Source organism: Centroberyx gerrardi, chromosome 2 (assembly GCF_048128805.1).
Source record: "Centroberyx gerrardi isolate f3 chromosome 2, fCenGer3.hap1.cur.20231027, whole genome shotgun sequence".
NCBI classification, from domain to species: domain Eukaryota; kingdom Metazoa; phylum Chordata; class Actinopteri; order Beryciformes; family Berycidae; genus Centroberyx; species Centroberyx gerrardi.
Window position 1 is genome coordinate 26,427,527 of NC_135998.1, and position 12,332 is coordinate 26,439,858.

Consider the following 12,332-nt stretch of genomic DNA (forward strand, 5'->3'; position numbering starts at 1 on the left):
GAATGCTAATTTGGTCCCAGACACAACTCTGTGTGTCTCTTACGCCTTATCGCAACTCATACTAAACTGATGCTTCCAGCTGAACGCCACCTCAAGCGGAGCCCACAGCTGCACGTTTACATGTTGGCAATTTAAGAGAGAAGTTTGATTTGAAGGTATGAGAGAGAGAGAGAGAGAGAGAGAGAGAGAGAGAGCATACCCATGAGTGCACACATGTATACGCATCTCCTAACAAGCATGAACAGATCTCTCTCTATATGCCAACATTCAGTCTTAATTTATAGTTCTATATATTTTTCGTTATAGTGCCTCCAGCTTTGGTCACCATCTTATTCACAACATTGCCATTACAGTAATTACACATGACAGATGCATGGATGAAAAGTAAAAAAAAACAGAGTCAACTCAAAACTGACAAAAAGGAAAAATAACAAGAGGGAGCTTAAAACTGAAATGTCTCGATTAGCTAAAGTGCAGTTTTCTAGCGTGTTGTATTTGCTCTTGTCTGGTGCAGATTGTCAGGTGAGCCGTGAGGTCCACAGAGTTTCATAGAGGTGCCATGAACAATACATAAAGGGGCCATAAAGTGGCAAAAGAGGGTTGGCAGGGGTTGGAAGGGCTCCAAAGGCCCGTCTCAAATGACAACCTATTCTCCGTTGGTAGCGCACCACCTCCAGCCAGAACCACACAGGGGAAGAGGCTGTGATTTGAGATGGAAACAGTGTCTCAGTTTTCATCAGCCGGTGATGTCTCTGGGATTGCTCTCGGGGTCCTGGTGCCTGGCTTCGGGCCCCGGATGTGTCTGAGGGCCTGCGAGGGCGCGGAGCTCCGAAGAATCACAGTAGAAGAGACTTAATTCCAGCGCGGGGCCGCACTCGCTGTCCCCCCTGCATGGAGTGAGGGATGGAAGGAGGGGATGAGGAGTCGGTCAAGGAGGAGGGGGCGGACGCAGGCTCTTACACTTCATCTCGTCCAAGTTCTTCCAGTACTTGTAGTTCTCTGACAGGTGTTCCATGAGGCCGGGCAGGCTGGCAAAGGCTGGGGTGAGATATAGAAAGGTTGGGGTTGGCTCAGGTTAACGGCATAACTGTACAGACACACACGTATACATGGACACATACTGTACATGCATGCTTTGCAGGATTGAAGAACTTCTGGGAAAATAAAGGTTCTGCAAGTGATTCTCAAATCCAGGAATAAACAGCAAACACCTACCATGAAATGAGACACCTGCTATCACTCAACATCCTGTTATCATTCCAAATGAGGAATATGTGTGTATTTGTGTGAGCATGTGTGTTTGTATGTGGGTGGGAGTGTGTGTTTGTGTGTGTGTGTGTGTGTGTGTGTGGGGGGGGGGGGTGCTGTTAGTTCATGTACAGTGTCTAATGTTATGTACACTCTGCAATGTTGCTCCCACACGAAAGGACAGCTGGGGTAGAAAGGTCTCTCTCTCTCTCTCTCACACACACACACACACACGCACACAGCTTATGGCTTGCAGTGTGTGTGTGTGTGTGTGTGTGTGTTTTCTCAGAACAGGGCCCGCTCAACCCGTGTTGTTTACTTCCTCGTTTCCGGCCTTGTTGATGACCCACGCTGTATCTTTGCATGAGCCCGGCCCAGCGATGACCCCGCTGTGACCCGGCCCTGACCCTGATGAATTGAAAGCGGTTGCATGTGTGACCGTGTGTGTTTTTGTGTTTATGTACGAGTTAAGTTCTGCTTGAGCGCGTCTCGACCCCCCTCGACCCCCTACTCCCCACCCCCACCCCCCTCCCCTTCAAAAGATTATAAACCCCCATCCCTCGCTTTTTTCCCCCAGCTTCCTCTCCCCTGACGCCCCAGCAATCCCTCTCCGTCCCACTGGCATTTGGAATCTTTCCGTGACATCAGAGCTGTGTTGACAGTAAACAAGTTTCCCTCTTGGGGAGACTAAACTGAAGGGAAACTACAGTGGGAATAGGGGGACGGCTACCCCTCCTCTCCCTTTCCTATAAGCTCCTATCCTGCTCTCCGCCACATGGGAACTAGAAAGATGAAGAATTAAGAATGAACAAAAATAATGAAGGTAGGAATGGAGGACCGGAAAATGGAAAATGGGCTGGAGTAGAGTGAGAATGGGGTGGAAGAGGCTCTGCTTCTAGTTAATAGAGCACAAACAGGCCAATCCCCTATGGGCATGCTGTCCATCTGACTCACCAACCCTGACACCTTGACCTTTTATCGGCACAATCCGACTTAATAAGAAATCAGTGGGAGGCTTATCCAGGAACACACTAGCATACTTGGAATGGGAGTGGAAGGGGAGAGGCACTTAACATACACACACACACACAAACAGAAAAGCAAGCAAGCAAGCACGCAAACACACTGTAGCGAAGATAAAGTGTGCCAGCGTTCTTACCATCCCAAGCGTCAAACATATCAGTGATGAAGTAGTCTATGAAGGAGATCTGCGATTTGGGCACGCTGCAGGTGTTCCTATCAAACACTGGCATCACCACTGGCAGCCCCTGTCTCTTCTCCTCATCCGTCTGCGGGGCAAACACACACAAACACAAGTCAAGTCATCAGAGAGAGAGGGAGAGAGAGAGAGAGAGAGAGAGAGAGAGAGACCAAAATGGAATGACAATAGCGAAGGTAAATCAGTAGCAGCGATACATGAAAATGAAATGAAAATGATGTAAAGAGAGAGCTGCCGTGACGAACCCCCGCCTCCCTCACAGAGGTTGCTCACAGCTTTAGAATGTGTCATTCCATCTATCAAAATGAGTTGCTGCTGTAGATCCATTTCTCTAAATCGCTCTGTCCCCCGCACCTGTGCAAAGTACTCCTCGGAGATCCGTCCAGCCCACTCGATGCACAGCTCGAGCGGTCGGCAGGGGTTCGCCACATCCGCGCACTTGATCATCATCCTCTTGATCAGCAGCCGGTTCTCCGGAGAGTTTCTGATGTTGGCCTGACCTTCACAGTCACTGCTCTCACTCTGTCGAACAGACAGAAGAGACATACATGCACAAGTGTACAGACATACATATGCATGGGTACATTCAGTAGGCAATACATGTGTGTGAGCTGTACCCACAAGGACATACTTTTGGAACACGTTTGCCCATGTGTACGCACACACACATTCATTGACCTCGATGTCAGCACTGTTACTCTGACATTGAACTGTGTGCTAACATGGAGACTGATACGCTGATCATCAGAGAGGAAGTTTTTTGGAGTAATGCCCTGGAATGTAACTCTATCTGTAACAAAGAACTGGCTGTACGCAGAGATAAAATCAAGCTGATATTCTTGCATTAAGGGCAATAACTGTAGATAAATTTAAACTGAGGTCACGTCAATTGGGCTTAATATTATGCATTCTTTAATAGAACTATTAGCAATGAAAAATGTCCATAAGTGAAATTCAGATGATTTATTCTCATGCAAAATTCCTTTGGCTCCTGGTCTCAATGGACACCCCCCCCCACCCCCCCCCCCCCACCCCCCCACACACACACACACACCCATCTCTTCCATCTCTCTCCTGAGATCTACCAGATTGTCAATCCTCTCTGGTCACAGGAGATCTGCTAATATGTAATGAGCTGTAAAACACACACACTTACATTTGAGCTGGACTCTTCTATGGCAGCCATTGGCTTGTTGATGCTGTTGACGAACTTGTTGACATGCTCAAAGTGTCTGGTCATCTCTGTGGCCAGCACCATGTCAATGATGGCCTGCCGCAGCGTTCGGAACTGATTCCTGTATACAGTGAAGGAGTGGAGTAGATGCAAACAGACTTGGATCAGTCTAGTGCTAATCTAGAGGCAATCATGGAAAAACATATATACAATGACCTAACTGCTGCCACCGTGTTCCCCTGCCTGACCTGTCAATGTTCTTGAAGATATTGCTCTTGCTGTCCCGGACGGTGAGCTGGAAGGCGAGGGCTGCATGGTGGCTCTCCAACACTGCCGTGTCGTTGTAGAGGATCGCCAGTTCACTGCCAGCGTTACACAAGAAGGAGTTGGTCCTCCCCGGGTGGTCGACGTCATGCACCGTGGCTGCTATCAACGCCGCCACCTCATCCAGCTGGTCCAGACTGCTCTGAATAAAACACCGGAGGCAGAGGGCATTGTCAGTACTGGACTACACAACCCACAACGCACCGAAAAAACAGCCTGTGACAAACACAGATACTGGCATACCAGTTGTACAATAAGAATTTTCACCAATTATTGTGTAACTAGGTTAGTGGATGTGTTATTCCAGTTGCAATAACCACAGTGTTTGTGGTTAGTTGGGAGAGCTCATGGCCTTTAGTGACTTGGGGGAGATACCTCTTCCTTCTCATCCTTTTGCCTCTCTCCATATAGAATATGCCATGGTGTAATTGAAACAAAACAACAGAAAGTCATCACTGGTTATTTTGGTGCCTTGAACCATTGGTTATAGTTAGTGGGAATGACCTAAATTTCAGGGTTACATGGGTAATGTTTTGCATGTGGTATATTAGGTAAAAATTTTCAATTCTTACAATCTATGGCCCATATTCATGAAACTCATGGGCAGGGTTAACGAGGTAAGATGGTTAACGAGGTTAACAAGGTAGTGGATAAGACTGTAGCGGTCGGCATTTTCCCTATTCATAAATGGGGTTTACTCCTTACCTCTTCACTCAGTATAGGCCTATGGATTCTGCTGGCAAGAACGTCTTTCTGTACATTTCTGACATTTCTAGTTTGCGATCCATTGTGCTTGTGCAGGACATGGATGATCAGGGGGGTGCTTAATATGCAGCACTTCATTTAGATATATTGAATATTTATGAACGATTTATGAATCAACTCAAATTACCGCACCACAGATTTTGTGCTGCACAACTAGGACAATTTACATTGGAGGTTAATCCTCTCCATCTTTGAAATGTTAAGCATTAACAGTAGAAGAAGCATAGAGTAAGAGAGTATTACAGACCAAACGTTGCCAGATCAACTTCCAGTAAAAGCTCATACTCAGCTCAAAGGTCCCATAATATTCATTTTTCGTTATTTTGTTTTCAAATATACTTTGGCTAAGGATAAGTATAATGTTGGTTAATGTTGCAAACTGGTCTGATTGGAAGGATTTTAGCAATATTGTTTAGTGAGGGGAGCCAATCAGGACCAATTCCAGTTGTGATGCGTTGACTGGAGTTGGACTGTAAAAAGGGTGGATTTTAAAAAATGTAACCACTCAAACAAAAGCTAATTTTATCACCGTCTCCATTAAACATCTTTGATCATACATGTATACTAATAGAGGAAAATCTGAATTCCTATAATATGGATCTTTAAAATACCAAGATAAAACAATAATTGATAATCACGAACAAATGGTCACTTTATGACAGGAGGGAAGATATTTACGGGTCGGAATAAGTGCTGATGGAAGAGAAGGCAAACATTAGGATCAGCTCAAGGCTTCAGCTAAGGAGCAACCTGCTGAGTAAAACATGAGCACATGACTCACAGTACAGTGTGACTCTGACTGCTTACAGACACATGAACTACATCTATGCCAAGTACACCAACACCTCAGCCCTACTCTAGTGAAATAAATCCATGGGTTTGTCAATCCGTCAGCACATCAACCAAATATTTTAAATTGTGTAAAATGTGTGATTGTTTTTTGTGTCTAACCTTGACCCTCTCTTTGCGTAAGAAGTAGGCGGTGGCGTGCAGCACATCCGCAGCATGCGTGGAGTTGTGGTAGGAGTTGGAGGCGTGGTAGCTGCCCTCGATGACCTGCAGCCAGGAGCGCAGCGTGGCCTCCGAGCAGCTCAGGAACTCACACACTCCGAAGCCCGTGAAGATCTTCAGCCCCAGGTACGTCAGGGGTCTGCAGGGGTCACACAGAGGAACGGGTGGATGGAGCGGTGCTTTTAATCAATATTTTCCTATCCTTCACCCGATACTTGTGCTCTACTCATTCTACTTCATCTCAGTATTTTTTGTTATCCTTTCTTCCTGCGTCTTTATCTTATTGAAATTCCCTCCTTACATCCAGTGTTGGGCAGTAATGCATTTCTTAGTATTGCATTACAGTTATATTACTACTTTTCCCAATAACAAGTAGTATATTGAATTAGTATTTCATTTGCAGTTATAATATTATAGTTTCAATCAAAAATAGGTTTCCCTGATCATTCACAGGAGAGAAAAGAGTTATTCAGATTTGTGAAGGGAAGAGAGGACGCCAACCGTCAATTTTGGTGTAAAAGAAATGCATTGTAACAATACTTTAGAAATGAATACTGAGCAACAAGTAATATATTGACTTTTCTTTTTTTTTTTTCTTTTTTTTTTTTTTACATATATTGCCTTTTTTGAGTATGAGCCCTTCCCCTGTCTGCTCCCTTCATCCAATCCCCCCCTCCGTTTCTCTTTGTACCTCTTGTGTGTCGCTGCCTCCAACTCCAGGATGTTGAACTCCCAGCGTTCCTCGTCATCCAGCATCTCGGCAATGGATGGAGGGACATCATTCAGAGTGACTGGGATGGCCAGCTGGCTCTGGCTCATATCTAACACACACACACACACACACACACACACACACACACACACTTCAAGGTGATTCCACTGACCATCTAAAAGAGCAAACCGGCTCGGGGGGGAGTGGTGTGTGGGGTTTGACAGATAAAGAGCAAGGTGTGTGAGGTAGAGTCAGATAAAGGGTTAAGACTGTATCAACCTTGGTCGTCTACCTTCTGTCTACAGACATCAGCAGGTGCAAACATACTGGATAAGTGTGTGAGGAGCTGTATCGGAGCAGATGGAGCAACAGTCTGAGTAGAGAATACATTTTCAACCTGATGAAGCCTTTCACAGTAAGACAGGACTATTTCTCAGAAAATAGATGAGATAGCAGAGATTATTGGTTCAGATGTTCTCTCAATTAAGCGCTCTGTCTCCTGCATAAGTCATCGTGACTTTAATCAGTACAATGGGGATATGCAATAACCCTCCTCCATTGAAATGTAAGGAGTCACACTGAAGAACATTGTAATGGGTTCATCATGGCAGTAGCCAACTTCCACTTAATATTTATTCATGAGAATCACTCAAGGCAGTGGCTCTAATTTTTATAAGGGAACCACTGTGGTCAGTATAATCATTATCAGTATATAGTATCATTGTCGGAGCCCCACAACCAGTTATGATTACTGTGCTTATTAACTTATTAACAAAGCATTCACTTTTGGAATAGATCCAGACTTCTAGAAACCTATTTATTTAACAAACTTTTTTATTGTTTTTATGATTTGGAAGGACCAAGGACTCGAAAATACTGTGTTCACTGCCATGAACTACGGGAGCAGATCAGTTGCAGAGTGAGTAAAAGGTACTTTGATATATTAAAATGATAAGATATAATATATGAGAATGATATTATACATGATCAGTGATATAATATGATGACTTGTGTGTCCTTTGAAACGTACTTTTGGAGAAGACATACTCGTTCCCAGACAGTCTCCGCAACCCATCCTGAGGAAAGAAAACAATAAATGGTTTTATTAATAATTAATAATAATAATGCTACAAAACATATTCCGCAAAACTAACAAATTCCCACTTTGGCAATCAGTCTGTAATTCATTAGATGGGCTTAAATTAGAGAAAAGCTGGTTAACCGTACTTTGGTAACGTGAAATCTTCCTAGCTGGATGTTGCCACACTCAGCGGATTGATCTAAAAATCGGCTCTACCTTTAGAATAGACCAAAATATTCACGTTCAGTGACTCGCCTCATAGTTGAACTTATTCAACAATTAAGAAATAAACAAAGCACCCCAAAAAATACACATTTGATTTGTTTTTGGAAGCCACGGGGAATCTAGCTCAACTTTACGCATAAGGTATAAGAACATTTTTACAGACTATTTCTCCTCAAAAAGTGTTTCTGTCTGCACACCTGTGAGCGTAAAAAAGCATAGGTATCTGCACAGCCTCTTACACTCATGAGCCCCCCGACGAGGTCGTTAGTGTGGGGGTCATCCTCTTTGGAGGCGAGCTGGGGGGAGTAGAGCTCAGTGGTCCTCAGGATCTCCAGCACCCGGTCCAGAGCCTCCGCCACCGTCACCGGACTGCTCTCCTGGGCCGCATTGATGATGTTTATTACCTGGAAAAGAGGAAAAAGAAATGTAATTTTTCCATGACAAAACAAGCAGTAGATACACTAACACACACACACACACACAAAGGCCCCTGGGCAAGGGGTGCCACAACAGAGCGCTTCTTTCTTTGTGCATCTGTCATGGAGTTGTGCATGTGATGCCAATGAAATCCTGTCTGGGGCAAAACAGCTAAATAAAGCTGCTTCTCAAACACACAAGGGCATCACAGGACTTACAGTAGGAGGCAGACCAAAGAGAATGTGAGGTACTGTGTACAGTACAGGCACAAAGCATCCACTCTCATAGTATCATGACAGCCAGGTCATGGAGAATTCAGAAAGCCCTCCTGGTAAAGAAATACCACACCTCACCAATAACCTCACTGATAATTCTGAATGTTATTATAAAATGTGATGGTCACAAATACACATTGTAACAAATGGCTTAATGTGGAGGACTTTAACTGTGAATAGAGTGTGACTTTCAGACCAGACCTGACTGACCTTTCCTAAAATATGCACAAATGTTTGTAAAATATGCAGAACTGAACATAATATGACTAATCACAGTTTTGTTTTTAGATTCTCAGGAGACCATAAAGTACATTTATGTGATATTCCTACATTCTAAGAAACATAATTTCAATCATTTGAGTTTAAAGTGGTTACAAAACAGCTCACATGGAATTATAGAATTTAATATGATTTTTTTATTTGAAGAAGGTCCCTGTAGATAATGCTTTTCCTTTTAAGTTTTCAGTTTCAGTTTCAGTTTTAAGTTTTAAGTTGGAATTCTTGATCACACGCCTCACGTCATTCAGGCAAAAAAAGAACAAAAAACACTTAAGAGACAGGGTAAAAAAAAGGACAAAGACACATAAGACATGTGAGTAGAAGACAGCAGGATGCACCATACCTTGGTGATGGGAGCCTCTATGGTCATGGAGTGAATCCGAGCCACAGAGGAATATCTTCGGTTCTGTAAACTGGGGGCTGCAATCCAGAAAATTAAAATGAGATAACCAAAGGGCTTTCATAAATCAGTAAATACATGCCTACTTAACAAAATACAAGTTTTATATTGCATTGGTACAAGCATACTATGGCTTGAGTTACTTTCCATTAATATAGGTTGTGAAGGAAAGACAAAAAAGGAAAGGAAAATGTATGGATAGGGGGAATATGGGGATAAGTGTAATGGAAGATGAGGTGAATAGGTATGCAGAGAGACAGACAGAGAGAGAGAGAGAGAGAGAGAGAGAGAGAGAGAGAGAGAGAGAGAGAGAGCAATTACACTGAAAAAGAGAGAGAAGCAGAAGAAAAGCAGCACTCAGCACAGACACCTGAAAATAGCAGCAGCTGCGTCAAAGTGGAATGAGGAGGGAGGCATGTAATGTCATCAGCCCCCGACATCTCTCTTTAAGATCTCTTTAGTTCAAGCACCTACCATAACACACTCTGACTCACCATCTCCCATCATCGCCTCATTATTTTTATTTTTTTTGCCTATTGTTCCTTTCTAAAGTATCCTTTGCATAATTTTCTCCCTTTTCTCTTTCCTTCTCTCTGTCATGTTCTCCTTCCCTCGCTCATCTTCCCTTTACGGCGGCGAAAACCGGAGCTCCATTCATTCCAACAAAGAAGCAAGTGACAGATAATGTGTTTTTAACGGTCTTACCGTCGCTGCCGCGAGAGCTGAGTGACCTGGCATCAACCGAATCTTTCCTCCTGTCCCGGTGACGCAAAGTATGGCACTCTGTAGGGGGAGTAACATACATTAAAACCTACAGTACATGCTTAGACTGATGGAGAACAAGAAAGAGAGGTAGATTTACACTGAAGACGAGATGTTATTCTTCAAAAAGCACTTCTAAATAGTGCTACTCCATGATAATCTATTAAAGTTCTTAATGGTTCTTAATTTCTTAATCAACAGTCCAATCAAGGTTTACCTGACTGAGAATGTTCTCCGCTGCATCTCTCTTCCTTGTTGAACTTGTGAACCTGACAGAGAGAGAGCAGGTTGCAAGTTGGTTCATCTTCGCTGCAGTGTGAAGAATATAATCAGACAAGAAAAGGCACGTCGCACATGTCCTGCTCCCATACAGCAACACACTGGCGGGATTAATAGTTCTGTCAATACGAGGTTTGTGTGAGCTTGTGAATCAAGGTGTCAAGGAATGTTTTCTTGAATCTCACTTCAATCTCATGTATCAGACTTACAACAGGGGTATAGTGAATGGGTACAATGAACGTTTCACCCATTCACCCACCCATTTTACCCAGTGAATGGTTATGGTACTCATCCTCATGCTATAAAACCATTTCAAAACCCATGGAACAAGCTCAAAGATGCATGGTGGTCAAGCTAAAAATATTCAAGAATTCAAAATTTGCTGTTCAAATACCCAACAACCATGCACAAGTAATAGAATATACTGTATTTTACTGCATACTAAACTCTGTTAATATATAATATATTACCAAAGTGTATGCTGTATTTTTGAAATAAAATATATAGTATACTCTTTTAATTGTGCATAGTTGTCGGGCTTTTGAACTGCAAATTAGATATTACAGAGCAACGCTGGATGTGTGCATGGACCTTTCATATTTTGAAATATTTGATATTTTGATATATTTCAGAGTTCTGAACACTTCATTCTCCTAAATGACTCAATTGATGAAGGTTGTAATGTGTAATCATGAATATGGATGAGGGGACTGCTCTGGTGACGCCAGAATGTGAGCATGTCCCCAAACCGCTTTTTACATAATCTGGATGCTCTTTGACTCCTGGTAAATGTAACTTCTTTAAATATGAAAGGCATCACTGCAGCTACAGCCTGTGGATACCCTCAAGATTTTCAGAGGCCTGCAAGCCCTAACAGAAATACAGAGAAAGTGGATGGAAGCAGTAGAGATAGGAGAGAAAGAGCGGGAGAGAAAGACAAGGAGTATGTTTGGCAGACGGAATAATCTGTTCATTCATCAGCAGGTGATTACTGTCTGTGGGAGGAGCCGAGCCAACAAGCAGTCTGCAGTGTGTGACTTGTTATTGTGAGGAGTGGAGACCAAACGACCAAGTCAAATTTGTTATTCATCCACTTTTTGTGAATAAAAGCGATTCTACTTCTAATTCTGATATGATATTCTTATGTGGCAAACACTGAATTTTGTTGTCTACTTGCAAATAAAAAGAGCTTTTACTAGATGACCTATTAATGAATAGGAGAAGGATACAAAGCAGGTCTACTTTTAGTAAACTGCACCACCACTGATTTTAACATGTGGGTCCTATGACATTTTTGCCATGATGAGTTAATAACTGAGAGCATATTGCTACATTTTCTCCATGATCACAATGTTTGTTAGCCATTTTACACTGACTCATCACTTACAAAGGATTCCAGTATAACTTCAATCTTTACACCTTGAAAAGCTAACAAACTCACCATATTTGATGAAAATGTCATGCTAATCTTTTAACTAAAATATAAAAAAAAATGTTCCAGTCTTAAAAGATTCAGCGCCTGAAGAAAAGGCAAAGGAGGTTCTTCTTCAGAGGCTGCAAAACAGACAAAAGTTGCTCTTCTCTCCCACCAGGTTATGTGTAATCTCTATTTTAGTGAATTTAGAAAAAAAAGTTCCCAATCGCTTGTGGAACTTGACAATTTCTGTTAGGAAATAAAAATAGCTACAATTAGAATATGATTTATACAGTTTATTCTGTATAAGTGCATTATGAGTCTGTCAGTATATCCAGGTCAGTCACGTCCCCTGGTCACAAGGGTACATGTGGTGTTGGGTTAAGGAGAGGTGTGGGAGTATATCTGACCTCAACCCAGAAAGGACCTTGAGGTTCTATGGAACAGGATCTGAGATAGGGAGAACCAGGAACCTCTAATCCGGTTACAGAGGATTTACACTGCTAGTGACTGACTGTCCCTCTCCAGTACACTGATGATTATGCATAATGCACATGTATGTACGCATACATCCAACCATACTGTATATACACACATATGTTTATGTACAAAAGCAGAAAAAAGATTATTTCGATAGGCAGAACAGGGTACACTAAATGTTGGTTAATTTTATTTGGCTTTTAGAATCCATGTCACTCTCTCTCTCTCACAATTGCTCATTTTCTCTTTACATCCCTTCTTCGTCAT

The 12,332-nt window shown here is 42.7% G+C and overlaps 1 protein-coding gene across 9 annotated transcripts in view; it reads right to left on the bottom strand.

The window, feature by feature from the left end:
* The window catches only part of pde8b (phosphodiesterase 8B), a 36,740-nt gene continuing 24,408 nt past the window's right edge, over nt 1–12,332 (bottom strand). For 7 of the 9 annotated variants that reach the window (XM_078286739.1, XM_071901716.2, XM_071901715.2 and 4 more), the window contains 12 exons: nt 10,110–10,161; nt 9,836–9,913; nt 9,074–9,150; nt 7,999–8,163; nt 7,462–7,529; nt 6,433–6,549; nt 5,682–5,880; nt 3,890–4,107; nt 3,637–3,762; nt 2,822–2,981; nt 2,408–2,537; nt 1–1,038 (listed from right to left, as the gene is read on the bottom strand). In XM_078286739.1, coding sequence (XP_078142865.1) covers nt 929–1,038; nt 2,408–2,537; nt 2,822–2,981; nt 3,637–3,762; nt 3,890–4,107; nt 5,682–5,880; nt 6,433–6,549; nt 7,462–7,529; nt 7,999–8,163; nt 9,074–9,150; nt 9,836–9,913; nt 10,110–10,161 — 1,500 coding nt within the window. In that variant the 3' untranslated portion in view covers nt 1–928. Of the gene's footprint in view, nt 1,039–2,407; nt 2,538–2,821; nt 2,984–3,623; nt 3,763–3,889; nt 4,108–5,681; nt 5,881–6,432; nt 6,550–7,461; nt 7,530–7,998; nt 8,164–9,073; nt 9,151–9,835; nt 9,914–10,109; nt 10,162–12,332 lie in introns of all 9 variants that reach the window. The other 2 variants (XM_078286735.1, XM_078286742.1) reach the window with 2 other exon arrangements.